This window comes from Myotis yumanensis, unplaced genomic scaffold, assembly GCF_028538775.1.
Source record: "Myotis yumanensis isolate MYYU_CA2020_CCGP unplaced genomic scaffold, mMyoYum1.0.hap1 SCAF_13, whole genome shotgun sequence".
Taxonomy (NCBI): domain Eukaryota; kingdom Metazoa; phylum Chordata; class Mammalia; order Chiroptera; family Vespertilionidae; genus Myotis; species Myotis yumanensis.
Window position 1 is genome coordinate 5,033,882 of NW_027223764.1, and position 26,397 is coordinate 5,060,278.

The 26,397-nt window shown below is 60.5% G+C and overlaps 1 protein-coding gene across 1 annotated transcript in view; it reads right to left on the reverse strand.

Annotated features, from left to right (window-relative positions):
* Positions 1-311: 311 nt before the first annotated feature.
* STK32C (serine/threonine kinase 32C) overlaps positions 312-26,397 on the reverse strand; it is a 36,717-nt gene continuing 10,631 nt past the window's right edge. Inside the window, exons 2-12 of the mRNA XM_070432126.1 lie at positions 9,471-9,526; positions 8,319-8,470; positions 7,115-7,288; positions 6,210-6,247; positions 6,025-6,114; positions 5,575-5,678; positions 4,948-5,064; positions 3,729-3,854; positions 3,513-3,644; positions 1,952-2,019; positions 312-935 (exon numbers count right to left, since the gene is read on the reverse strand). Coding sequence (XP_070288227.1) covers positions 788-935; positions 1,952-2,019; positions 3,513-3,644; positions 3,729-3,854; positions 4,948-5,064; positions 5,575-5,678; positions 6,025-6,114; positions 6,210-6,247; positions 7,115-7,288; positions 8,319-8,470; positions 9,471-9,526 — 1,205 coding nt within the window. The 3' untranslated portion in view covers positions 312-787. The remainder of the gene's footprint in view (positions 936-1,951; positions 2,020-3,512; positions 3,645-3,728; positions 3,855-4,947; positions 5,065-5,574; positions 5,679-6,024; positions 6,115-6,209; positions 6,248-7,114; positions 7,289-8,318; positions 8,471-9,470; positions 9,527-26,397) is intronic.

Below are 26,397 nucleotides of genomic sequence, written 5' to 3' on the forward strand. Positions count from 1 at the left end.
ACCTCCACCTGGCTCAGCCGGCTCCTCGGGATGGATGGCCGTGGTCTGTCCTTCCACAGCCTGGCCCTCTGCCCAGCAGGTGCCACCCCTGCCACAGCTCTGCGGCTCCCGGGTGGATGGGCACCCACCCAGAGCAGCGGGACAGGTGCCCAACTCCTGGACAAATGTCCCTAAACAGCACGACCGCTCGGCAGGCACAGGACGTGGAAAACACCGAAGAGGTCTGTAATTCCCAAAGGGGAAAATATGCAGAAACACCGCAGAAAGTGCTGGAACAGTTTGTATTTATAAAACATCCTCGGCCTCCCACCCACAGCCCTCCCCCTTGATGTACAAGAACCGTGGGCCCTGTGCCCCTCCCACGCTCTGGGTAGCAAGCTCAGGTGGGGCAGCCGACGGCAGGCCGGGCCTCCAGGCCTATGTACAGCCAAGAGGTGGTGAGAGACGAGAGCGCTGTCCACCACGCGGCCCAGCCCGTGACCTGCCAGCGAGGGGTCGGGAGGCCGCCAGGACCACCATCACATAATCAGAGCCTCCGGAGGACAGCGCACTCCTGGTCCACCATTCGACCACTCTGACAGCCACTTGTCACCATGTGCCTCCGAGAGCCGATGGCAGCTCAGTGGTCAGGCTGTTCCCTGGAAACCGACCAGGACACAGCAGAGCCACCAGCCGGGGCCTGTGCTCGGACCAGCGGGCTGCTCAGTGGGAACGTTGCTTGGCCTGTCCCTCTGGTGCACTGAGACCCCAGTGCAGCCTGAGTTACCTCCCCAGGGCCAGCGGGCTCCTAGCTGCTCCCCGCCGAGGGGCAGATGGAGCCGCACACGGGCAGCGCGGGGCTCGCGTCCTCACCATCCGCCAAGGCCTCACCGTCCACATCCCCAGCCTCAGGAGCGGGCAGGGCCTCCCTCGTGGGGTCCTGGCTCCTCCTCAGCCTGGTGGGGAAGCACAGGGAGGGGCTTTGTGCAGCCTCCCCGCAGCCCAGGGACCGCTGGCCTGAGCACTCCAGCATGTCCCTGGCTCAGGGGCCCTGGACACGCACCAGGTGTCTGGCATGTCCTGGACAGGTTGGCCCAGCAGGAGCGGGTGGCGGCTGTGGGCGGGTCGTAGGCCTGGTGGGTTGCGGGCACTCAGCCCAGCAGCACCTCTGACTATGGGCCCGCGGCTGGGAGTAGCAGGGGTGGGGAGTCTCAGTTCACTTCCAGCCAGAAGCTGAAAGGAGGCCTGGTTTAAGTGCAAGTTCTGGGATCAGGAATTTTGGGGCAGGCTTTTCAAAGAGCTTGGACAAGTCCCCTTCTTACCCTGGCTCTGGCCTCCAGGATGGTGGTCAGTGTCCTAAACCAGTGCCCACCTGCCATCGTGGTCACTAAAGTAGGACAGAGCACCGACTGATCCTGCTCCCCTTCCTGGCTGGAGCTCAGAGCCACCTCCTCCAGGAAGCCCTCTGTGCTTTGCCCTGCCACTCCTGCCCCTGGGCCCACAGCACTGGGCTTTATCCCCCCACTGTGGAGGTGTTGCAGCTATTCATGGCCTGTTCTATCTCCCTGCCAGCCAGCCATGACCTTTCTGTCCCACAGTCCGACACACAGTCAGTGTTTGCTCAGTGAGTGCGTGACTGACTGAGGGGAGGCAGTGGATGTGCAGGAGCCATGCAGGCAGGAGCCACCAGCCCTTGTCTGGGAAGTCCGCTGAGTGTCTCCCCAGGACATTCTGACCATTGGCCCCAGTTTAGGACTAAAGGTTCTGGAGGAGCCCCTCCTATATGAGCCTGAACGTTCGCCTCCCCCCTTCCTCCCAGGGCCAATGCTCAGACCTCCCAGGGGGATGGGGCCAGGTTTCCTGGGTTCAAGACCTGGGTGGCCAAGAAAGCCTTGTCCCATTTCCCCAAACTCCTCTTTGCCCCCATCACCCCCTTCCTCCCCCCTGCCCCCCTCCCCACACACTCACTCACTTTTCTCTGTTAAAAATCACAAAGTCTTGCTGGATCGCATCAAGGCAGTCCTGAAGGTAGTCATTCTCCTGTTAGTCAGAACGAGTGCTGGATGTCATCAGGTTCTCTAACATCCCCTCCAGTGGGAACACTTCCACCTGGTCTGCTTGTCCTCCCATGGCTGCCCCTCTGGCTTTCTTCCAAAGCCAGAACTATACCCCCATGTGGCAGAGCACCTGGGAGTTTGCACCTCCCAGGGGAATCTTAGCCAGTGACCGAAGGGTTTCCTGGACAGAATCCCAGCTCCCTGCCTCAGGTGGACACTGACATGGAAGGCCATGTCCGAGTGACCAGACTTGGTGGGAAACACCTGGCTTGGCTCCCTCTCCTCCCCCCTTCCTCCAGGCCACTTCTCACTTGGGCACCAAATCCCACCTCAGGGTCTGCCCTGAGATGGTCACCACAGGGGCTGCCCGAGAAGCGGCCTCAGGACAGGCCTGGAGTTGGGTCCTGCACTGGCCAGATCAATGAGGAACCATCACTGGTGCCACGCGGACTGTGAGTTGGGAGGGTGCACACAGCTGTGGCATTGGGAACAGAGCGGGAGGAGTAGTCACATGGACATGGGCCTGTTCATTGAAGTAGGACAGAGCACTGATTGATCCTGCTCCCCTTCCTGGCTGGAGCTCAGAGCCACCTCCTCCAGGAAGCCCTCCGTGCTTTGCCCTGCCACTCCTGTCCCTGGGCCCACAGCACTGGGCTTTATCCCCCCCACTGTGGAGGTGTCACAGCTATTCGTGGCCTGTTGTATCTCCCTGCCAGCCAGGGCACTGGGGATGCACATGCGAGAGACAGGCTCAGGTCAAGATGAGAGCAGCGGGATTTCAGAGAAGGCTGGGCTGCCAGGCTTGGGAAGTTCCTGCATCAAAGCCGAGGCCCTGATAGGAAAGGCTCTGGGCTCAGTGGATACGCCTGGGCGGGGCCGGCTCAGTGGATGCAGGTGGGTGCCCTGCTGGAGGAGAGCAGCACCCCCTCCCCCACGTGCCTGCAGACAGGCAGGGCTGCAACCGCACAGAGGCCTTGAAAGAGTATTCGCCCCTCAGGATGTGCCTCTACCTCCCCTCTGAGCCTCAGAACAACTACCAGTCTCCCATGGCCCGAGGGGGGAGGTGCTGGGCTTGGGTGGGAGGCTGTGGACGGGGTGAGGCACAGGCCATACGCTGGTTCAGGAAAGTCTTGCCATGAGGGCATCCCCCCAAGACCTGGGGGCTAGTTCCCTGGCAAGAGCCCCTGGAGAGGGTTCCCATTCCACTCAAAGAAGGAAGTGAGGGGCTCAGAGAGGGAAGTGGGTGGCTCAGAGGGGAAGCCAGAGGCTCAGGGAGGAAGAGAGGGGCTCAGAGAGGGAAGTGGGTGGCTCAGAGGGGAAGCCAGAGGCTCAGGGAGGAAGAGAGGGGCTCAGAGAAGCTGCAGACTCGGGCGCAGAAGAGGGGGCTGGGGACTTTGCAGGAGGTGCACCCCTGCCGGGGCCTGTGGGGATGCTGTAACGTGAGGGGGAGGACCCCACCCCTGGCCCCGCACTCACGGACTGGGGGCTGTCCCTGCTGCTGTCCCGGGACCTGTTCTTGGCCAGCCGCTTCTTCTTCTTGTGCAGGGGCCTGGACTCCAGGATCATCTCCTCCAGCTCGAAGGTGGGGTCGCAGTGCAGGCGGCCTTTCTGTGGAGGGACAGGGCGCCGAGCTCACCCATGGGTGCCGCCAGCCACCCTGGAACCTCTGTCTGGACTGGTGTGCAGGCTTACGTTGGGCACAAAGCCCGGCTCCACCTTCTTCTTGCTCAGGTCGTCCCACAGCACATTGGCCAGCCAGGGGGTCTCCTTCATGTCCTGGAGGCTGGAGACACGGTGCCTGGGGTTCACAGTGAGGAGCTGGAACAAGGCCCACATCAGATGGTGCCTGGCCCGAAGCCCAGCGGGACCAGGCCCGGCACCCCCTGGGGGGAGCAGCCTGCCCAGGCCAGGGCACCCGTGCAGGACTCGCCAGAAGGCCTGAGGTTTGGAAATTCAGGGTCTCAAGGGTCAGGCGAGCATCCTGGTCAGTGCAGTGATGTGGCCAAGGGGACAGTCTGAGCGGTCTGACAGCCCCTAGAGTCCAAGGAGGCACAGGGCACATGGGGTCTGCAGGATGTTCTGCTGAGATTCACCAGCAGGTGGCAGGCTCGGCCTGGCTAACTGCGGAGGACAGACAGTACCACCATCACAGCCCCATGAGGCCCTAAGGCAGTGGTTCTCAACCTTGGCTGCACATTAGAATCACCTGGGAATCTTTTAAAAATCCTGACTTCTGGGCCTCATCCTCCGGAAATTCCGTTTCTTTGTTACCAATGTTGTGGCCCCACCCCGAAACAAAGAAACAGAATTTCCGGACCCACAAGGACCCTGTAGGCCAGGATTCGGGGCCCCACAAGTCCAGCACATCCTCCCACCCCTGGTCCCGCTGCACCAGGGTCTTTAAAGTGAGGCTCTCTGAGTAGGCAGCTATGGTGCCCCGCAGCCCAGCCCCTGCCCTGAGGGATGCTGGTGGCAACACCATGGCCCCCCACGTCCCTGCAGGCTGAGGGCCCTGGGCTGCTATAGACACACTCAGGACTTGGGAGGTGCAGGGGGTCCCGGGTCTTCTGTGCTTGCTCCCGGGGGTGGCCAGGCCACTGGCAGCAGGCACAGGGGCAGAGGAGGCCAGTCCCACACCCTCTCCCTCCAGCACACACAACGCGTGACCTGCACCAGCTAACTTCTCTGCCTGCGTCTCAGTTTGGGCATCTGTGAGGCAGGGTGATAACCAGTATCGCGGGACCAGCTGGTGAGGGTTACACTAGCTCCCAGCCAGGCTACTATAGGACAGAGTCGGACGGACAGGGAGCCTGCCGGACAGACATGCAGGAACCAGATGCCTCCTCGAACCAAGGCTCCATGCCACACACCCCTGTGCGTCTGGCGGGCCTGTGCTCCGGGAGGGGCTCACCTTCCGCAGCAGGGCCACCATCTCCTTGGACCAGGAGGGGACGTACTGGACGCTCACAGTGCTGAACAGCTGCACCAGGGACTCCATGGCGTCGCTGGAGTGGATGTCGTAGGGCCTCTGGGCAGAGGAGGCAGCGCTGTGCTGGTGCCTCACCGTGACCCAGAGCGCCCGGCAGTACCCACCCCAGTGCAGGCACGGCCTGAGCACGGCCCCTCCTGGGAACAGCCAGGAGGAGAAGCAGGTGCCGGGGCTGGGCCGCACCTCCACTGAGGGACTGACCAGAAGAGGCGCTGACCAGGCCTGAAGGAGTCACGTCCTCCCCAGGGGCAGATGGATGGGCCCCGGAGGCCAGGCAGAGCTGCCTTCCTCGGGGGTGGGGTCCCTCGGAGCCCCAACCAGGGGATGGGGAAGGACAGTTCAAGGCCCAAAGCCCAGAGGCCAGAGCACAGGCCCACCACTGCCCGGGAAACCCCAGCGACGCGCCCCCAGCACCCCCTCAGGCACTGTGCGCCCACCCGAGCCTGGGTGGCCTCGCTGACGCTGATGTCCCTGAACCCCAGGGCCACCCCTGGGGGTCACAGCCGGCTTGGGGTCTGGGGCTGAGCCTGGGGCCGAGGAGCTCCGTACCCATCCACGCAGCAGCTCATAGGCCATCACCCCCACCGACCACCAGTCCACCTCGAAGGAGTAGCCGGTCCCACCGTTGACGAAAGACTGGAAGATCTCCGGAGCTTTCCAGAAAGGGAAGGAGAGGCTGAGCACCCTGACCCGGGCCCCAGGGTTGGCCCCTCAAGATTGGGCCTGAAACCAGGCTGCCACCGGAGCTGACCAGGAAGCGCCCTCAGCTGTCACCCTTCCCCACAGACCACCTGGTTCAGTCCCGGTCCCACAGCCTGCGCGCACCAGGTTATCTCATTGTCATACCCATAACCTTCTTGTGCGTCATTTGTCTTCTGCACGGATCAGACACGCTGCTCTGTACATGGCTGCTCTGTGCCTGTAGCGAAGTGACCTGCCCACCGGCCACATGCTACATGGGAGTCGGCGGCGGGCAGGTGGGTGCGGGGCCTTGCTCACCCATGTACGGCTTGGTCCCAGCCAGTGCGGTTGCCCTCTCCCCGTCCTTTATGATGGTGGCGATGTTGAAGTCGGTCAGGTGCGCGTGTCCTGCGAGGAGGGAGGACAGCACCGCTGTCCAAAGGACCGGAGATGCGCCCTGAGGGCAGGGCACTCACCCCTCGCGGCCTCGAGCCCCTGCTCACCTTGCTCATCCAGCAGAATGTTGTCGGGCTTGACGTCTCTGCAGAAAGAGCAGAAAGCAGGGAGACATCCTTCCTGCTCCGGCCCGGTAACCCCGGCAGGGCTTGGGGCTGCCCCGGGGGACCTCCAGCCAGCAGAGGCCCAAGAGGCCTGAGATGGGCCCTGGGAAGACTGAGGGCCTACGGTCCCCTCCCCACCTGGTGACATTCGGACGGAACTGGGCAGACAAGCCGTCCTGGTTCCTGGGGGGCTGCCTCCAGCCCCACCTTCTGGACCAGACAGACAGCAGAGAGAAGCCCAGCAGTGGACAAAGTCCCTAGAGGATAGAAGCAGGCGCCGGGGGCCCCGACTGCCCAGGCTCACCCTCTCCCAGAGCCCCGAGCTGCACACACTGTGGACTGGGGCCTTACCAGGCCCAAAGGTGACCAGATAACAGGGCCCCCAGGGCAGAAATGCAGAATCACAGCAATCTGACTTTATAATAAACCACACAGTGAGTTTTTTCTTTCTTGTCCTGTGACTGCAGCTTTACCTCCCTAATTGCATCTGCTTTAAGTGAGTGTTAACATTCGTTTGAATTCCCCAGGGATGCGGCAGATGGACAAATGAGATCCTGCAGTTAAACACACCAGGTGAAGCCTGCCCCAACGTGGCCAGACTCCGGGGTCCCCGAGATCCAAGGGCTCTGTGTGCCTGGCCCAGCTGGGGCTGCTGGGGTAGGATCTGCCCCCAGGTGGACATCAGCTATGCCGCTGGGGAGCTGGCTTGGAGCCACACCTGGGGGCAGGTCTGCGGGCAAGTTTGGGGCCGAGCACGAAGGAGCTGTCAGGTTCTGCCGAGGGTGGCACCCTGCCGGTGGAGTGTCCCTGCGGCCAGTCCTGCCCAGTCCTGGCAGGTGTGCGCACACCTGTGGATGATGTGCTGACTTCGCAGGTAGTCGAGGGCCAGTGCCATCTCGCAGATGTACAGCCTCACGGTGTCCTCGGAGAACTGGACGTTCTGCTGCAGGTGGTAGCGCAGGTCCCCGCCCAGCAGCAGGTCCACCACCATGAACATGTCCTCCTCGTCCTGGAAGGAGTACCTGTGGGCAACAGGGGAGGCCCTGGCACATGCATGGCTGGGGGTCACCCCCCAACCCCTACTGTGGAGAGCGGCTACAGCGTTTGGACAGGTTCAAGCCTTGGACTAATGAGAGGTGCGGTCCTCTCATGGCAAAGCCACGTGCAAGTCCTCTCATGGCAAAGCCCTCCCAGCACAATTATAGCCAAAGTCTATGTTTGTAAGCTTGACCTTATGGTCCAAACTGTGGTCCCAGGTGGCTGAGTGATATAGGCTGTGGGAGGTGCAGCAAGTGCTGCCAAAACAAAGCTTGATAGAGTTCAGGTGCATGTAATTGAGTAGATTCAAAACCAGCGAGAACATTGGGAACATCTTGACCACGCCCTGACTTTGCCTCGTGGAATCTGCTATAAATAAAGACTCGGCTTGCAGGCTGTGGCACTGTCTCTCCATCAGAGAGCAGCGTCCCATCCAGCCCCAGCTTTATTCTCTTGTCTGTCTTTTCTAATCCTTCACCGCCCCCCTTCAGGTTCACCGCTGGCCGTGCTGAGCGCAGCACACCCCACATTCCACAGGAGCAGCGCCCCACCGCTTCAGCCCTGTGAGCACCCCGATGCCCAGGGCCCTGGGGGACCACACCCCACCTGTGAGTGAATTAGAAGGCACCTATCCCCCCACCCCCCACCCCCCGCCAAGAGAAGGTGATTGGGGGATTCAGGAGCACTTCCAGGAAGGAAGGAGGGTGACCTGCTGTGGCTGCAGGTCCCCACCTCCTAGGGCTGGTCTTGGGGCCCATTCTGTGGAGGAAACTCAGGCCCCCAAACTCTCCTCCACTGGCATTTTGCCAGAAACTCTGTGGGTCACAGGCCTCCTCTGTGGGAAAGCCCAGGCCTCTGCAGGCGGGGGAGCCCTCAAGAACGCAGGTAAGGTGGACACCTGGGCAGGGGGCTGTGAGTGGCTGGGGAGAGGGAGGAGGGGCTGGGGTGCCCGGTGTCCCAGGGTCAGGAGAGCGGGGAGCGGCGTGTCTCCTCCGAGGTGCGGGGCGGGCTCACCAGAGGTTCACCAGGAAGACGTGCTCGATCTCCTGCAGGATCTCCAGCTCCCGGAACACGTTACGGACCTCGTCCCGCTCGATGCACTGCTGCTTGCTCATGTACTTCATGGCGTACATCTTCTCCGTGTCTCGCTTCTGCACGATGCACACCTGGAGGCACAGGGAGCGTCAGCACGCTGCCCCGATTCCCATCCCGGCCCCTGCAGGCTCCACTTTGAAGTGACTGCATGTAAGTCTCTGGAGGGACCCGTTTGCTGTGCACAGGCGCCTTCCGAGAGCAGGCAGGTCCCAGCCCAGAGCACGGCAGGGAGGGGGCCTACAGGCCTGTGCGGGTGCCCGCACCCACACCAGCCATGACCTGGGCAGGGGGTGTCACCCTCCTCAACCCCAGCGTCCCCTTCCCAGGGCTCAGAGCAGCAACAGGCTTGGAAAGTTGTTGGGGAATGAACGAGAGGACACCTTGGCCAGAGCCCTGCACCCAGGAAGCCCCTGTGCACGACAGCTGTTCTCAAACCCCCATCCCCACCCCCGCAGGGTGGCAGGCCCCACCCAGCTCTCGGGTCACCTGAGTGCTGGCCTGCAATGCCAATCAGCAACCCTGGCGCTGCTCACACGGTTGGTTGGTAGAGAGGATCAGGGTGAGGTGAGGACTGTGAGAAACCGGGGCTGGGCTCCCTCGTGGCCAAAGAAATTCAATCAGATCAGAGACAAAGGTCTCCCATGGAAGTAGGATTAATGCACAAAGTCACAGGCTGCACAGCCAGTGCTGTGCCCCCCATTCGAGTCATGGGGAGACCTCGCAAGGAGAGAGAACCCAGAGCCATTTCTAAGGGTCCCCACAGCCTTCGGTCTCCAGGTCTTCAAGGAACAGGAGCCAAGGGAAGTGGAAGATTCTGGAACTGGAGGTCCCAGGTGCCTCACCCAAAGGCAGGTGGTCTGAAACTGACCGGATGTCTCAATGGACATCAGTGTCTCCTGCCAAAGCTGCTCGATCCACCCCTTTGGTGAAACCCACCTCCCCTGGCCTAGGAGAGCATCCTGGGAAACGAGGAGGCTTTCTTCCGAAGGTGTTCATCACCGTGTTATTTGTAGCAAGACTTTCCAACAACCTCCACGTCCAACAACCTGGCCTCCGCAGGCCCCGCCTTACCTTGCCGAAGCTGCCCTTCCCGATGGCCCGCAGGATCTGGAAGTGGTCGAAGGTCACTAGGAAAAACAGACGGAGCCAGGTGAGGTGGCAAGAAGGCCCGGTGCCACCACAAGCCGCTGGGTGCCCCAGCAGGTCAGTCGTGTGGGTCGTCGTGGCGCTGGCTAGAGGCTGACCTCAGGCTCCAAGTGGGGAGGCTCCAACCAAGGCAGAGGGGTGGGCCCCAGGGGGGCCGTGGAGCCCCCTCTTCCAGGTCTCATTGTGGGGCAAGGCTGGGCTGCCCCAACTACAGACAGAATGGCATGAACCTCTGTGCCCAGTGGCCCCCATGAAGGCTGCTCCCAACCAAAAAAGACCCACAAATAGGAGGTCCTGGGACCCTCAGGGCAGCCCAGAGCCTCGGAGGCAGGACGCCCAACCCTCCTGCTGAGTCTCCTGGGGGCGTGCTTGCCCTGAGGGGTCGCTGGATGCGCTGGAGGGGAGCCTGGCCCCACCCCGGGATTAATCACTGGGATACCACCTGTCCGAGGGGCGGTCCACAAGGCCCGTGAGAAACCACAGTTCTTATTTCTGCCGCGTTTCTGTGCAGCGGGCCCCTCCTGGAGAAAGGGGTCCGTGGATATCACTGCTTTTCTGATGGCTATGGCAGGACGCCCAGGAGCGTTCACCCTGTGTCGCGGACAGGGGTTGACACGTGCTCTCAGGGCTCCTGATACTGTTCAGAACCAGACACCTCCTTACACAGGAGACGGGGTTCCTCAACCACACAGGCTTCTCCCCTTCAGCACCTCTCAGCCCCCCAGACAGGGAGCCGGCTCCGCCCAGGGCCCAGGCCAGCCTGGCTGTGCCCCCAGGTCTCCACCCTGCAGGTCTCTTCCCACCCAGGCCTCTGCCCCCCACACCCTCAGACTGTGAGCGTTCCCATGGATGCAAAGCCTCGGGTCCAAACCCCAAGCCCCACAAGCAAACCCTTCACTCCCCACCCCCGTGCCCTGGGGGCCTCTGTCCTCTCGCCCTCTGACCCTCCACCGTCCCGGACAGGCCCATGGCCTCACTGGGCCCTGTGGTCCTGCAGGGGCACCAGGAGCCCCCCGAACCCAGCGGTCCTCCAGCACCCAAACCTGTCCGGGAAGGGGCCGCTCCTCCTGGCCATTTGGGGCTGACCTTGGCTGTTTGACAGAGGGCTCTGGCCACAGGTCTGTTTGGGAGGCTGGGCCCCAGCGAGCGAGTGAGCCAAGGTGGGAGGCTGCAGGGACCACAGGCGAGGCCTGTCACCGGCCCTGGGAGGGGACACGCGCGTGTGGGCGCAGACGCTAAGCCGGCACACGGCTCTCGCGCCCGGTGCTGGGAGGGGGTTGCTACTTCTTACAAGGTCTCAGGGAGTCATTTGTGAAGCTGACATTTGGGCAAAGAGATAAGGGTGTGAGACAGAGTCCCTGGGCTGCGGTTGACGTGATTGGGCTGCCGAATTCCTACGTGCCACTTCTGCTGCTGTGCGATGCTGGAGGTGCACCTCCAAATTGCAGGGTAGGTGAAAGGAAGCGGTAATTCAACCCAACAGTCTGCCCCCGCCCACACACTCCTGGGTCTCTGCCAGGAGCCGGAGCAGCAGGAAGCCTGTCTGTGTGTCCGCGTGTCCTGCCCGCAGGGAGATGGCACAGCCGGCGCTCAGCCTCCACGGACCCGCTGCTGCACGGCCTGTGGGCACAGCACAGCTCCTCCTGGGGCAGAGAAACTCGTAAACCCGTTCAGGAGCGTTTACTCTTCCGGGAGGGCCTTTATTTCGCCGAGTTGGAAGCACAGCGTCGCTATGAAAATAGGTCATGGGATGCAGCCGAGTGACGAGTTTTAATTCTCTTTCCCCAGGGCTGGCACCCTGCCGCCCAGACCCAGGCCACGTCCTTCTGAGGGCTGCTGCCTGGTTCTGGGTCACTGAACGGAGCCCCCCGATCCTGGAGCCACCTCCTCACGACTTGCCTGAGCGCTCAGTCCAAAGCCCAGACGTAGCCCTCAAGGGGACATCTAACGATGTTCTGGAGTGCGTCACCCCATCTCAAGAGCCAGCCCCCAGGAGAGCCGGGGAGCTCTGTCCAGAGTGGGGTCCAGGTTCCCACGGACTCGGTCCCAGGGAGACTAACGCAGCCCATTCCTGGAGGCTGTGCCGGGGACGGCCCTGTCACATGGCGCTCCACATGGGCTGTGTCAGGGGTCCCACAAGCTCAGGCTCAGGGTAAAGGTGGCTGGAGGGAGAGGGCAGGGGTCCAAACAGGGTGTCGGCGGGCCCCCCGGGTCCAGGTCGGCCCAGGAACTCAGCGCTGCGGTTGCAGTTAGCACAGAACTAGGGGAAATGTGGGTAATGTCTGAGCACTTTTTCCCAAAAAACAGAGCGACGACTTGCCCTTCCTCTGTGCCCAGCTCGGCCCTGCACCCACTTGAAGTTCAGCCCAGCACCCGGGACAGACGAGGCCCAGGGAGGTGCGGCAGAGAGCAGTCCCCTCACAAGCCAGGCTTTTCTCAACACAGACAAAAAGTTGCCCCCAACGAGGAAAGCAAGAGGGAAGATGGGCCGGGGAGGGTAAAAATAGAGCCGCTGCGGAGTTGTGAGTCACTGCTACTGTGACCCGTGACACAGCGAGGGCTCCCCCCACAGACCTGGAGGGCCACCTGCTCTGACCCCCCTCCCCAGGCCTTAATGCCGTCAGAGCCTGGAAAGTGGGGGCCCCAGACAGTCTGAAGGAGCCTGTGGAAGGTGAGCAAGTCCTGGGCACAGCTGGACCCGAACCCGCCCAACCTTTCCCTCTCAGCCTGCCTCCCCCGTCACCTAGGAGAGGCCCAGCCCCCAGAGCATCCCCGGGACAACCAGCGCTCTGTCCCCGGGAGAAAGCTGTAACGATAAATCACATGTGGCAAGTCCCATCTGATGACCCAGAAAACTCTGGAAGAGAGTCGTCGCCTGGCCCTGGCCTGCCCTGCCCTCTGCAGAGCTTGTGGTCGGTCCTGCCCAGGCTCCTCAAAGGCAGCACAGGGCCCACTCCACCACCTCGGGGCACACAGGCCAGCCCACCTGTGTCAACAGGACACCTGCACGCAGAGGGGAGGTCACCAGATGGTCACCTCAGAGACACACCAGGGCCCTGACCTGCTCACCACCTGTCCTCGGAGGAGTCCTCATGTCCTACCGCTTTTCCTTCTCAGAACAATGCAGTGAGGGGTGAACGCGCCCACTTTACAGGTGAGAAAACTGAGCTGAGAGTCCGGCAGAGTCTCAGTAAAGGACTTCGGGACCCTCGAGGCAGAAGAGAGGATGGGGTTCTCCTGAACTTCAATCCCCTCACAGGGACCTTGACCCAGGGTTTCCGTGGCCCCTGAGGATGTCTTAAGACTCCCCTCCCCCCACCCTTGGGGCAGGAAGGTCCATGTCAAAGTGGGCAAGAGGGTGCTGGCTCTGGCCTCTGACCTTAGACTCCTCAGCCTCGAAGGAAACCTGGCTGAGCATGACGTGTGCTGCCCACTGGTCTGGGAGGACCCATCCGGGTACCTGCCACCCAGTCAGGGCGGGCAGCAGCCCTCGTGGGCAGCCACCTGTGCCCGAGTCCTCCTGGGGCCCTGGCTCAGCCTCATGAGGTAAAGGACAGCTTCTCAACGGTCCAAGCAGCCACCTGAGCTGGAAGGAGCCGGGGAGGGGCTCTGTCCTCAGCTGGCATCGCAGCCTGGCCAGCACCCTGCCCTGCAGGACCCTGCTGTTCCCTCCATCTGGGACGCTTCTGCACCCACTCCCCTTCCTGGCCACCCTGTGCCCGCAGAACGCTCACCACCCCACCTGTGCCTGCTTGCTCACTGTGTCCCCAACCATGGCCCCCCAGGCAGCCCTGAGGCCGGCCCTCAGCACCAGGGAGGCCCGAGGGCAGGAGCAAGGCCAGCACCTGTCATCTCTGAGGAACAGACACAGCCCAGACCTGCACCAGGCAAGAGGCAGAGCGGAGGCCTCTGGGGTTTGGGTTCCAGAGCAACCCTGTCTTCTGGTGCCAGGAAGGCACCAGGGCCAGCAGGCGTGGGTGCCTCCTGTCCCAGGCTGGACCCTGTGGAACTCGGGGAGACCACGTGGGGAGACCCACATCTGCTTACAGTAAAGCTTTGGCCCATAAAACATGTTTAGTGGCAACTTCCCCCTGTTTATCCCGGATCCTGCCTGGTCTACAATAGCCTGGAATTGTGTTCCGGTGCTTCACAGGGACAGCCACAGGCGGCACCAGAAACGTTCAGAAATGAGTGATGAAGGCACCAGCCCAGGTCAATACAGCATCTCCGGCCGCCTGAGGCCCAGCTCCTCTTGGTCCAGCGGGGTGTCGCCCAGCGCAGGATGACAGAGGGGTCCTGCTGTCCAAGGCCCCCCGCTGGCTGCCTCCCCCCAGCACCTCCCACAGGGACAGACCTCAAGGCCCACAGAGCCGTTCACCCCTGCCTCCGGCGCACAGATGAACAGGAGAGCAGCGAGGACCGGGAGCTGGGTGGAGGGGGCCGCCTTGACGGGCAGGGGGCCAGGGAGAAGGAGGAGGAGGAACAGGCCTGTGGAGGAGCTGAGCCCTAAACCCCGAAGTGGGGTTGCAGTGAGGGGACTGGCCAGGGAAGGGCACCCCTGGACGACGGGCAGGCCCTGTCCCTGGGAGGTCTCTGTATCTTCATGCAGGTGGGCAGATGGAAAGCCCCAGCCCCGTGGCTTCACCCCCAAGTCCATGGCAGCCCTCCCTCTGCAGACCCCACTGCTGGGTGCCACCCATCTCGTTCCTGCTCACACCTCCCCCTTCCAGGCTGTTCTCAGCGCCCTGACCCAACCTCACGCGCCTTCTGAGCCCCTCCCTCCTTAGCACTGCCTGGAGCCCTGCTCATGTGAGCCCCACATTTGGGGTGTGTGCGCCTCCTGGGCACTCAGGGTCGATGTGGGGAGCCCAGCTATGGATCCGTCAGGGCGAGATTAACCCGAGGGTATGGACTGCCAGGAAGCAAGAGAGGGAGTGGGTTCTGGAGAATTGTCGCTCCCTGGGGGCGGCGTCAGCAACCCCAGCGCCTCCAGAGAACCGGGCTGCAGGTGGGAGCAGAGCGCCCTCGCCCCCTGGATTCAGGCTCATGGGCACCGCCCTATGGGCTCCCGCACATTGGTCAGACATGCTTCTGTGCACAGGGGTTGGAGTGGGCTCAGCCGGTTGGAAAGGCTCCAAGAGAGTGTCATGTGAGCATACACGCTATGAGCAGGCGGGGGACCGGAGCCCCAGCCTGGGGCCTGGGGTGAGGCCAGGGGTGGGGAGCTGTGGGGACAGGCGGGAGGAGCCACAGCTGAGTCTCTGCCACTCACCACTGCGCAGCGATGGGCAGCGAGGCCGGGTGAGGTGAGGGCAGCAGTGCCAAGGCCCTCCCATTCCTGCTGCCGGAGCAGCCACAGGGCGGCCAGCCAGCGGCGGAGCACACGTGGGAGCGGGCTAATTCGGAGATGCTCCATCAACAGTGACCTGAGCCACCCTGCACGGCCCGTGCTCAGCCTGGGGACCAGCCCGGGCCAAGGCAGAATCGCTGATCTCTGCTCACCCGTCCCAGCAGCTGTGCCCACAGAATGTCACATGCTCGCTCGGGCCTTCCAGCCCACCCCAGCCTTCCCTGGCCCCTTCTCCCCACGTGGCTTCTCTGGTCGATATGAATGCACCGTGGGCTCAGTTTGTGCAGAGCAAGTCAGCTACGGAAGGGGGGCCATGCACCCCCTTTAGAAGCAGGGTGCCGAGTGCAGGCCTGGTCTCCTTTTAGGTCCCTTACAACCTGACCAGGATGGGAGAATTCACCCAGCACAGAATTCACTTTTATTCTGGAGCCCAGTGGTACACCTCCGATCACACTTGTGTGTGCCTGTGCCCGTGGGTGCAGGTCTCTGTGTGTGCATGTGAGTGCCTGTGGTGCAGCTCTCTGCCTGTGTGCATGTGTACTTGTATCTGTGTGTGCTGTGCATGCACAGTGGTGGGGCACGGAGGTCCTGCACACGGTCTGTTTGAGTGGGTGCCCTGATTGCCCAGCCACAGGTCTGGCAGACGCATCCCACCTGGAGCCTTTACACTTCCCTGGAATCCCGGCAATTTCTGAGCTGTGGGAAGAAATGTGGCCTTTGGATGCTGCTGACTGAGCCAGATCTCTGTGTGAGTGTGTGTGTGTGTGTGTGTGTGTGTGTGTGTGAGAGAGAGAGAGAGAGAGGGAGAGGGAGAAAGAGAGACTCAGAGAGACTCAGGCAGTCCTGCAAGCTGCTGCAGGGGCAGGGAGGGTGTTTGGGAAAAACGTGTGGAGGCTGCGACCATGGGGCCTCACAACCATTTATCACCCCCACTGCCCTGCTAAGCGCCACCTCCTCCATGCATATGCTGGCTGCTGGGCTCTGGCTGACGGATTGATTTATCCCCAAAGGCATGAAGGCCGTTCCTGAGCTACGGAGAGTGCAGTGACTCTCCCATGTGTCAGCTCGCCAATCAAGAGCACCAGACCCAGCTGTCACCACGCCCCTCTACCTGGGAGCGCCCCTCGTCTTGCCATGCAGAGGTGGGGCTGCAGGCCCACACACCCGAGCGTTCACTATCACTGACGTCCTATGTATCCACGAAGCCTCACCAAGATCAGCTACTGTCGGCTCCGCCTTCCAAGGCCTCCAGACAAATCAATGGGACATTCCTGTGCCCACCCACGGCCTCCCCCACAGCGCAGCCTCCACCAGGAGAGTCGCTGCTTGTCCTGAAAGGTACTCTGAGGGTCAGGCTCGGAGAGTCCCTGGCAGACCCATGTTGGGGTAACTGCGGTGATGTCTGGGGGGGCAGCAAAGTGCCCCTGCAGCCCAAGCTCTCTCCCTCCCCACACCCAGTGTGGGCTTGTGAGCCAGTGAGGAGCGAATGAGTGAAGAGTAAAGGGCAGATAGAAAACCCCACCGCCCCACCCCTGCGCTCCCCAGCTCCCCCTGATGGGGCTTCCCCCTCCCAGCAGATTCCTGACTGGACGCTGGGCCTTGGTTACCTCAGTTACTTCGATGCTGAGACTATGAGATGCTGAGAACTGGAATGAGTCCAAATGTTTGCAAGATGAGGAGCATGTTCAGGCTGGAAGCCAGGGTCCATGCAGAGAGTGGCATCCATCTCCAAGCCCGAGGGGTCATCAGGTAGGACAGGACAGACCGCTCCCAGTGGCCAGAGGACAGCAGAGGAGGGAGGCATGGTGGGCTGAGACCCTACGACCCAGCACTGCCCCCGCCCAGAGGAGCCTGCCCACCCTCAGGTTCTCTGATGCTGCCAGGCTGGGGACTCGGGGGAGGGGACGACTCCTGTGGTCCCAGTGCGCCAGGCAGAGGGACGGCCTGGGGGGCAGGGGGCTCTGCCTGCCTGGGGACCGGCTAACAGCAGATGCAGTCTGTGTCACACACGGCAGCTGCCCGGGTCCCGTCCTGCATTTGGGTAAAGAGAAGCCAGGCGGGGCCGTTAGGAAAACTCACTATTTTAAATGCTACCTCACAGCGAGCCTGTGATTTTATTTCAGACCTTTCCTTTCAAAAGATTTGCATATATTTTTTTTAATGGAAAGTCGATATTTAAAGATTAATACATCGCGCCCAGCTGCTGGCTTTGCAGGAAGTGCAGGCTGACAAACCCTTCCCAGGCTGTGGAGGCCGCACCTCCGCTGACATCTGCCCAAGGCATGGGGACCTGATGGCGCCTGGCGACAGAGCGGCCTGTCCCGGCCCCCAGCTGGACGGAGCCCCGCCAGTCCTCATCGCTCAGGCACTGTCCTGTCTGCCGAGTAAACTTGGGGAAAAGCAAACGTGGGGGCAGAGAGGGCCCTGAGACATCCCAGTCCCCTCAGGGCCACCACCGGGCCCTGCCCCCAGGCTGCCACTCGCTCCCAGAAGCGCTGACCAGCACTGAGTCTCTGAGGACACTAGCTTTGCGGAGGGGGCAGCTGCACCTCAGAGGAAGGAAATCAGAGGTGACAGCCATGACGGGGACCCTAGGAAATCAGCCCACGACCCCCAAACCCAGAGGGCCCATCCCCTAACACAACAGGGCCCAGCCGGACACCTCACAGCACTTCCCCCCGCAAGAACTGTTGTCACTAAACAGGCTGACAGCCATCAGGGTAGGTCCACACCCACAGGCCCGCTGGGCGATGCTGGCCTCCATGGGGTGCCCGCATCCATTGACACAGTCCTTGGGGTGGGGTGGGATGCTGAGCCCACAGGGAAAACCGGGTGCCCAGCGGGAAGAAGGAGGTGAACTTGGCTTGTGTGAAAGGGGCCAGGGGCACGGGGGGTTCGCTCCCTGCCCTTTGAGGGAGCCGTGGCCTGTCCTGGCTCCGCAGAGTCTGGACTCGGTGCCATGAACAAATGATAAGGATGGGACCGTTGGTGGGGATCCGAACACCGTGAAAGCCCACGACAGCCATGATTTCCCTCCAAAACCACAGCAGGTTCTCACGCCCCTCCTCTGTTTCCACCCCCCATTCCTCAGACACATTTCCTTCAACAGCCAGATGTCATGGCCTCACCCAACGACCGACCGACTGACCGTGAGGCCAGTGGCCAGCACCCCCTAGACGGCTGGGTTCTGGGCCACCTACTCCCTGTAGCCTCTCTGGGGCTCAGTCAGCCCAGTCCCTTCCCCCCGAAGTCCCTCGACACACCAGCTCCCAACCACAGTGTCCCCTCCTCCCCCGGCACTTTGTGAGGAAGGAACCGATGCTGCTCTGCCTTCTGCGGGGAAAGAGCATTTGCAGGGACGCCCAGCCTTTGGAACACTCGCCCCCCAGCCTCCCTGGGACTGCAGCCCCCCTCTCTGGGTGGGAAGCAGGCTGGGAGGGACCTGGGAGGAGGCAGGAGCCAGGACACCGCCCTGCAGCTCGGGCCGGCTCCCGAGGCCTCGCTCAGACCTTCGCTCGGGTCTGAACAGTTTCTCTGATGGATGATGTTCTGGTCACTGATTTTCCCAGTTCACAGAAGACTGGGCGGCAGACGTACGGCTAGGAAACAGCACAAAGACAGCAGGAAAAATGTTCAGGGAAGGATTAAAAAGGGAGAGTTTTAAGGAGAGCCATGAGGTGCCAAGAAGCTGAGGCCTTTGGGATTGGCCTGTGTTGGTACCCACCAGCCTGCACTCAGCCCTCTGGGTGTCGCCCAGCACGGGACGGGGACCTCCACCCTGAGCCGGTTCGATGAGGCCCTGCGTGCTCTCTGAGAATGCCACACACAACGCACGCCGTGTTCCTGCTCCTGGCTCGGTTTCCTGGGCGACCCAGACAGGGCCCCATCCCCACACTGCAGAGCAAACATGCCCGTCTCCAGGGTAACAGCGGAGATGCCGGCTCCCTCCTGCAGCTCGGCGGGCTGACCTATCCTCCTGGAAAACGGTGGGTCTCTTTGAGGCCAAAATGAATAGAACTGAGGAAAGGCCTCATCTGGAGGCGGAGCCTAAGACTTCTGTTCTCTTTCGTGTTTCTAAAAATAGGAGTCCGGAGGCCTGAGCAGCCCGGAGGTCTGCATTCCCGCGGGAGCCCAGGTTCGTGGTTTCCAGGAGGAGCGCCTTGGCCAGGATACAAAACCACGGGATGATGGGACAGGGTGGCCAGGCCTGCCCGCTCTCCCCGAAGCCGCTGGGGAGGGAGCCGGGCTGACCCTGTGCCCAGTGGCCGGAGCACAGCAGCAGTCACAGAGCTCAAGGCCAGCCCCGCCCTTCCCTGTGCAGGAAGGAGGCCTCGCTGGGGCCACCCGCAGGCTCTGGGCCTTCGGGGATGTTGGGGTCCGACCTCTCCTGTGACCTGAGCAGGTTTCTTCTTCTGAGGAGGCCTCGGAGCCTGAAGAACCAGCCCAGCTTCCAGCCCACGGCCTCCGCTGGGCGGCAAAGAGGGATCACAGAGAGTTGGGTGGCCTGCTGGCCTGTGGACTCCTAAGCCTCTCACACATACAACGGATCCATGAGAGTTCTTTAAAAAATGGATGACGGTGAATTTATCTGTAATTCTGGAACAAGGGGGGCCTTTCCAAGTAAGAAACAACCCCCAGAAGCCCCCAAGGAAGGACTCTGTCAGAGGGTGGATGTCACCCTATAAAAAGCATAAAACTTTCGCACAGAGAAAAAATAATCTAAAAAAAAAATCAAAATACTACAAACTGGGGAAAGGTATTTGCAATAAACATAACAAATGTGGGTGCACTTCCTTTAATGACAAGAAACCTATACAAGTTCGCAAGCAAGCCAACCCCACAGAAAAGGCAGGGGGCGGATCACACGAGGCAGCAAATCAGACGTGACACTGTGCCACCTCCCTCCCCATGTGCAGATGTCAGTCACCGTGACAAGGAGACACCAGCGTGACTCTGCAAAGCACAAGGCTTGTTCCACACCGAGCTGGAGGCGCTGGGCAGGTGTGGGGCCGAGCCGGCTGGGAGTGTCAGCGCCAGCTGTCGGCGGTCAGGCGCACCGCCCTTTAGGGCGATGGAGCCGCTGCTGGGAAGCTCCACCATCGACACACACAGAAAATTCATCAAGATCAACGTGCGGTGACGCTCTCAACCTATCATTCAAAACCAAAACAGTCCCAAGACAACCCAGGTGAGCGGGCATGTGCCCTGACTGGGAATCGAACCGTGACCTCCTGGTTCATAGGTTGACGCTCAACCACTGAGCCACCCCGGCCGGGCATGAATGGCTTTAAAAATATGTATATCCTCATGTAGCCCCCAAGGATGTGGTCCTGGAGCTCAGCCTGGAAAGGCCTGGAAACACTGTCTAGGAAACGGAAATGTCACTTGGAGAACATGGCTCTGGGAAGACGACGGCTGCAGACGGGAAGTTTCCACTTTGCAGCTGGTGAGATGGTTTTTGTCGGCCCTTGGCAGCCCTTCAGAACTGGCTCAGGGAGCAGAGACACCCCCAGACCTCGAGGGAGACACTGAGATGTCAGGGCTCCTCCCACTCGAGTATTTCAGCCCCTGGGAGGCAGGAAGTGGTCTGAGCTCTGAGCAGTCACTGGAGGATGGAGCACCCTCCCCGCCCAAGAGGAATCGTGTTTCCAGGAGAAGGTTGTTCCCGCCTCCATCCGCACCCCCTCCCCCAACCCTGAACGGGAGATCTGTGCTCTGGGCCCACGCTCTCTGTCCCTGCCCAGCCAGGCCAGCCGAGGCTCAGCCACCGTCCACACACCCACAGTGCCGCCAACGTGGGCAGCGGGGAGGCGCTCACCATGCAGCACTGCGCCCGCCGGGCTCAGGAGGAGCTGGGGCTGCGCTCAAAATACCCGGAGCACCACTTCGAGGCACCACATTCGCTGCTCCCTCTGGGCTTTGCAGAACCACCCACCACGGAGCTCCAGAAAAAGGCAGACTCATGCCGTCCCCTCCGTGGCCACATGTCCCCAGGCAGAGCCAGGCCACCAGCCCGGACAGAAAGGCTCCCGTGTCTCCTTCCCCAGGTGCCAGGACCCGCAGCCTCCAAACAGAGCCCAGGGTCCTCCCCTCTCCGAGCAGCTTCCTGGCAGTTTCGTCCCGGGGGGGGGGGGGGGGGGGGGGGCAGCTACCCAGCCTGCACCTGCCGACCGGCCTGTGCTGCTCATTGAACTGAGGGCCACAGGCTTCGCTAGTCAAGTCCCCACTAAAGGAAGCAAAGCCAGTGACTGTCAGGAAAAGGTAGCACAGAACATCCTGACCACGGCTCCCCTGATGGGACCAGGGGCCCTCCGTTCTATGTCCTGCCACCAGCCGCCACTCTCTGGGCACTGAGCCCGCGGAGTGCTTCCACAGCGTCCTATTTGTCACCAGAGGGCAGGGAAGGCGCGGTGCTCCTGGGACGAGGCCCAGGATGGGTAAAGTGACCGCCCACTGGTCCCGCCCCGTGGAGGAGGGAGAGTCGTCTTCAGCCCCTGTGCCTCCTCTCGGGGCTGAGGTCTGAAGAGGCCGGCCCTGCGCTGGGTTCGCTGGGCCCAGGGACCCCACGTCCTCTGCTCCCCCAGAGGGGACCACTGTCAACACGGACACCCCACCAGGGAGGAAGGGTGAGGCCTGGGCAGCACAGGTGGGCCCACGGGGCGGGGCGGGACCAGGGCTCTGGGATAGGCGGCACCTGGTCCTCCCAGCCGAGGGCTCTGTGCTCATTGACTGTAGCCGTGGAGGCAGCCCCGGAAGGCCTTCCCTTCACCCAGGCGGAGTGACCCTCGGGCCAGCGGCTGCAGGGACAAAGGTAAGCCCGAGGGGAAACTGGAAGGGACAGAGCAGACCGGATGGCCGTCACTGACACTCCACAGCAGAGACTGAGCAGGCGCTGGCATCTGGGGGGTGGGGGGAAGGGGAGGGGCGCTCCCTCTGTGACCAGCTGCAGGCAGGAGCCTGGACATGAATTCACCCGGGGCACAGGCTCTGCTGGGAGGGCCAGTGGGCGTCCTGATGGGCCGGCTCTGGGCCGTGGGGAAGGACCTGGCCTCCAGAAGGGCCGCCGTGCTCCGTGGGTGCAGAGGAGGCAGGCAAGGGCGCAGCGTTCACAGATCGGGGGCAGGGCGGGCGGGAATGGGAGCAGGCAGCTTTCCCAGGAGCCGGGCGGGCCAGTGTCTGCTGCAGAGCCGAGGCCACTGGAGGGAAGAGGGGGACCCGTGGGGCTCTCGTGGAGGCGCTGCGTGAGGACGTGAGCGGATGAGGCTGAGGAGGCTGTCTGGCTCTGCTGCGGGTGACTGTGAAACCATCAGCTGTCGCCGCCCACTCCCCTCCCCACGGCCCCAGATGGCTCCCACTCTCCCCACGCTCTGCTGGAGCCCACTCCCAGACTGCTCCTCCTTGTGTCTGCCAGGCCCCGCCCCGCCCCACACCTTCCCCACCGCAGCCGAAGGACAAGGGGGCTCAGAGGTGACAGAGGAGCCGAGACAGAACAGCACCCCTGCCCATGTGGCTACTGAATGTGGTCTTCCCGTCACAGATTCTCCAAAATCCAGGCCTTGCTGCTGAGGCCCTGAGGGTGTCCACAGCTCAGCCTCCACTGGCCGGTTGAAGGAAGGCATCTCGCGGACACAGGGACACGGTGGTAAAGCGACTTCCACCAGGCAGGCTTGAGGACACTCTCCCCCCTTCTCCTCCCACCCCCTACACCTGCTATCCCGCAGGATCTGCAGGGCCCCGGCAGGTGCTGCCAGAAAACAGGCTGGAGCAGGTCAGGAGGCAGCAGCTCACCTGGAGAACACGGGAAGGGGCAGCCCCGGGGCTGCAAAGCCATCCCCATGCAGGGAAGCAGCGGCAGGGCTGCAGCCGGACCACCTGTCCCAGCGACGGGGAGAGCTCAGTGTACAGCATAGACCTGCAGCGCTGGGCGGACAGTTAGCAAGACCGCCCTCAAGCCCTCGCGTTCCAACATGGGGAGATGGATGATAAACAATTAACAGATGGCGCCCTGGCCCGGTAGCTCAGTTGGTTAGAGCGTCACCCTGCTATGCCAAGGTTGCGGGTTCCATCCCCGGACAGGACACATACAAGAATCAACCCAATGCATGAATAAATAAATGGAACAACAAATACCTCTGTCTCTCTTTCCTCTCTCTCCCAAATCAATAAATAAAATAACTAAAAACAAACAACAGATGGGAAATAAAAAGAATAGCAAGACTGCAGACTCAAACACATCAATATGTATATTCAAGTACATGGATTAACCATCCAATTAAAAAAACAGACATTTTCAGACTGGACTTTAAAAAGCAAGACTCAACTACATGCTATTTATGAAAGAACTACTTCCCATTTAAAGATACAGATGGGGTGAAAACAAATCTATCCCACAAATACGAACTGAAAGAAAGTGGCCAAATTAATATCAAATGGAGTTCAAGGCAAGGAGTATTACCCCCGATAAAGAGGGATGTTTCATTGTGATAAAAGGATGGAAAGACCTCACTACTCAATGTGAACACAGCTGGGAACAGGCGAGGTGTGGGAGGCGCAACCAGACAGAAGGAAAGGAAGATACAGACTAGCCCAGAGAGCTGGACCAGTCCTTTCCTTGTCGTAGACAAGAAAGAGAGCGAAAACACAGAATACTGCTATAAAAGGGAGGCATCCCTACAAACGTCACCAGGAAAACAACCACCTTATGCCAACCAACTCAACCACCTCCATGAAATGGACAGATTCCATTCTGTAAAGACACAAATAACCAACAGTAACACGAGAATACTGGGACCCCTGAAGCCCCCATATCTATGCAGGAAACCGAATGTGTGTTCAAACCTTCCACAAAAACTCCAGGCCCCGGTGCCCTCACTCGGGAATCCCAGCAGGCATTTCATGGAGAAAGAACACCCGCCTCCCCCAGGCTTTCTCAGAAATCAGAGGAGGGGCAGCCCCCTCCAGCCATGCTGTGCGGCCAGCAGGGACCCCATGCCAACACCAGACCCGGAGGTCACGAGACCAGAAAACCTACAGCCGTGTCCCTGATGAGCGCAGATGTGATCACGGGTGAAGTAGGAGGAAGCTGCACTCAGCAATGTGAGGTGGGCACGCCGTCCAGAAGCCAGTCGATGCAGCTGACCACATTGGCTGAGTGAAGGAGGAAAAGATGTGACCACCCCACAGACCAGGAAACGCATTTGACAAACTTCAACAACCATGAGTGGTTGAAAAACAAGAAGTTCGGCCCACGAGGAGGAGAAGGCGTCATACTTCACGGCGAAATCCTGAACGCTCTCTCTGAGACCAGGAAAAAGGCAAGGGTGTCTGCTTGCTCCACGTCTGTGCACCATTGTGCGAGAGATGCCAGACAGCGCAGTAAATGTGCAAAAAGCAAGAACTAAAAATGTCTTTACTCAGCAGTGACATGACTGTGACATAGAAAACCCTGGGAACTCTGCAAACAAGACACTGGAATAGGTGAGTTCTGCAAGGTTTTAGGTTACGTCGATATGTAACAATTGATTTTAAAAATATGAAATATGTAGGAACAAATGAAAATGTGCAATGCCTGCACAGTGACAACCGTAACGCATGCTGACAGACGTGAAGGCAGACCTAATGCCACGGCAGAATAAACGCCGAGGCACGGAATGTTCGTGGGCTGGGAAACTCCCATAGCCAGAGGTCCGTTCTCTCCGAACTGATCAGTAGACTCAGTGCAGCCCCAATCAAGACCAGCCAGCTGCTCGTAGGAGCTGACAGACTGATGCTAACGGACACCAGGGAAAGGCCACACATCTGGAACAGTCAAGACAACCTGAAAAGGAAAACCACGCTGGAGGCCAACACATCTGCTTTCAAGGCTTTCTATAAAGCTGTGGTCCTCAATACAGTGCGGGGTTGGTGTAAAGACAGACATACAGATCAATACGACAGGACGGAGGCCAGAAAAAGGCCCATGGTTATGGGCTTTCAAGAAAGGTGCCGGGGAACTTCAATGGGGAAGGACAGTTATTTCAGGACGCGGAGCTGGGTCACACAGATGTCCACGCTCAGGAGGAGGAGCAGGAGGAGGAGCAGGAGGAGGGAGGAAGGGGACAGGGAGAAAGAGAGAAAGAGAGAGAATGAGAGAAAGGAGAACCTGGGCCCTTCATATCAACACAAAAATCAACTTGAAATGGAATATAAACAAAAAGTAACCGCTAAGACCATAAAAATTCTAGAAGAAAGCAAAGGAGAAAATCTTTGTGGCCATGACTTGGGCAAGTATTTCCCAGAGAGGACCCCAAAAGAGTGAACCGTAAGGAAGAAACCAATGAAAACTGGACTTCATCAAAATTTGAAACTCCTTTTCCAAAACCAGCGTTAAGAAGTGAGAGGGAAGGAGGGCTGTGCAGACCTGGCTCCCCGGGCCACGGGCCGGCTCCAGCTCACAGCTGGACTGACCTCAGGCGTGCAGGGGACCTTCTGGGGTGATAGCGACAGTCCACAGTCGATGGCAGTGGTGGTGACAGGACCGCACACCACTATCAGAACTCACTGAATCACATCCTTAAAACAAAAGGGTTTTATTTTTATGTAAATTACGCTTCAATAAAGAGGATTTCCAAAATTAACCATTTCTATTCCTGGCCTTGAGCCCCACCCTCTCACACATCAGCTCGTCCATTCTCTCTTTCTATTCACTTCAGTTGGATTCAACAAGCATTTATCAAGTGCGTAGTATGGGCAAGGCCGTGTGGAGTCCTAAGTGAACAGAACGCGGCCTTGCCCTCGTGTCTTTGCTTCGTTCTGGGGAGGATTCCCCTGCTGCGGGAGCTCACTGTTGGAACAGGAAGAGCTGAAAACAAGAGAGTCCTGCACTTGGAGCCGGGGAAATCGCCAGAGAGTAAGTGGTGATTAACCTTTCAATTAACTCAGTCGGAAGATGAGCGAACGTGTCTTCTCTGGGGCATTGCAGTTTTCTTTAATTAAGAGGAATCGGAGTTCATGTTGTAAAAGTTTCTTGAGAGCCCACTGGGTCCAAAGCCAGGACTGCCTGGGTCTGGGTGACAGCTGTCCCCCCTTTCTCAGCCCATGATGCTCTCACAGACTGCACTTGTGGCCTGAAGATTTGTCACCAGCGAGAGGGCAGGGCTCAGCTCTCCAAGGCCAGGAACCCTGGGAACAGGACGCCTCCCCCATCGCCCTCCCCTGGCCCTTGCCCTCGGGGGTGGAAGTGATGAGCATGATAAGCAAGCTACACATCTCACCTCCAGCCCTGACAAACAGCTCTGACCACGCCTGCCACCCGGCACTGGAGACTCTGCCTGCAGACAGGTGGACAGACACATGGCTCCGAGTCCGCCCGTGTGCACAGGGAGGCCATTCCTAACCTCCCGCCCCAATGAGCCGGGTGCTGGCAGTAGGGAGTGGGCAGTCCACCTCCCTGTCCGCCCGACAGAGAAGGGGGCTGGAGGCAGAGCTCACAGATGGGGTCCATGGTTGGCTCTGCCTCCCCTC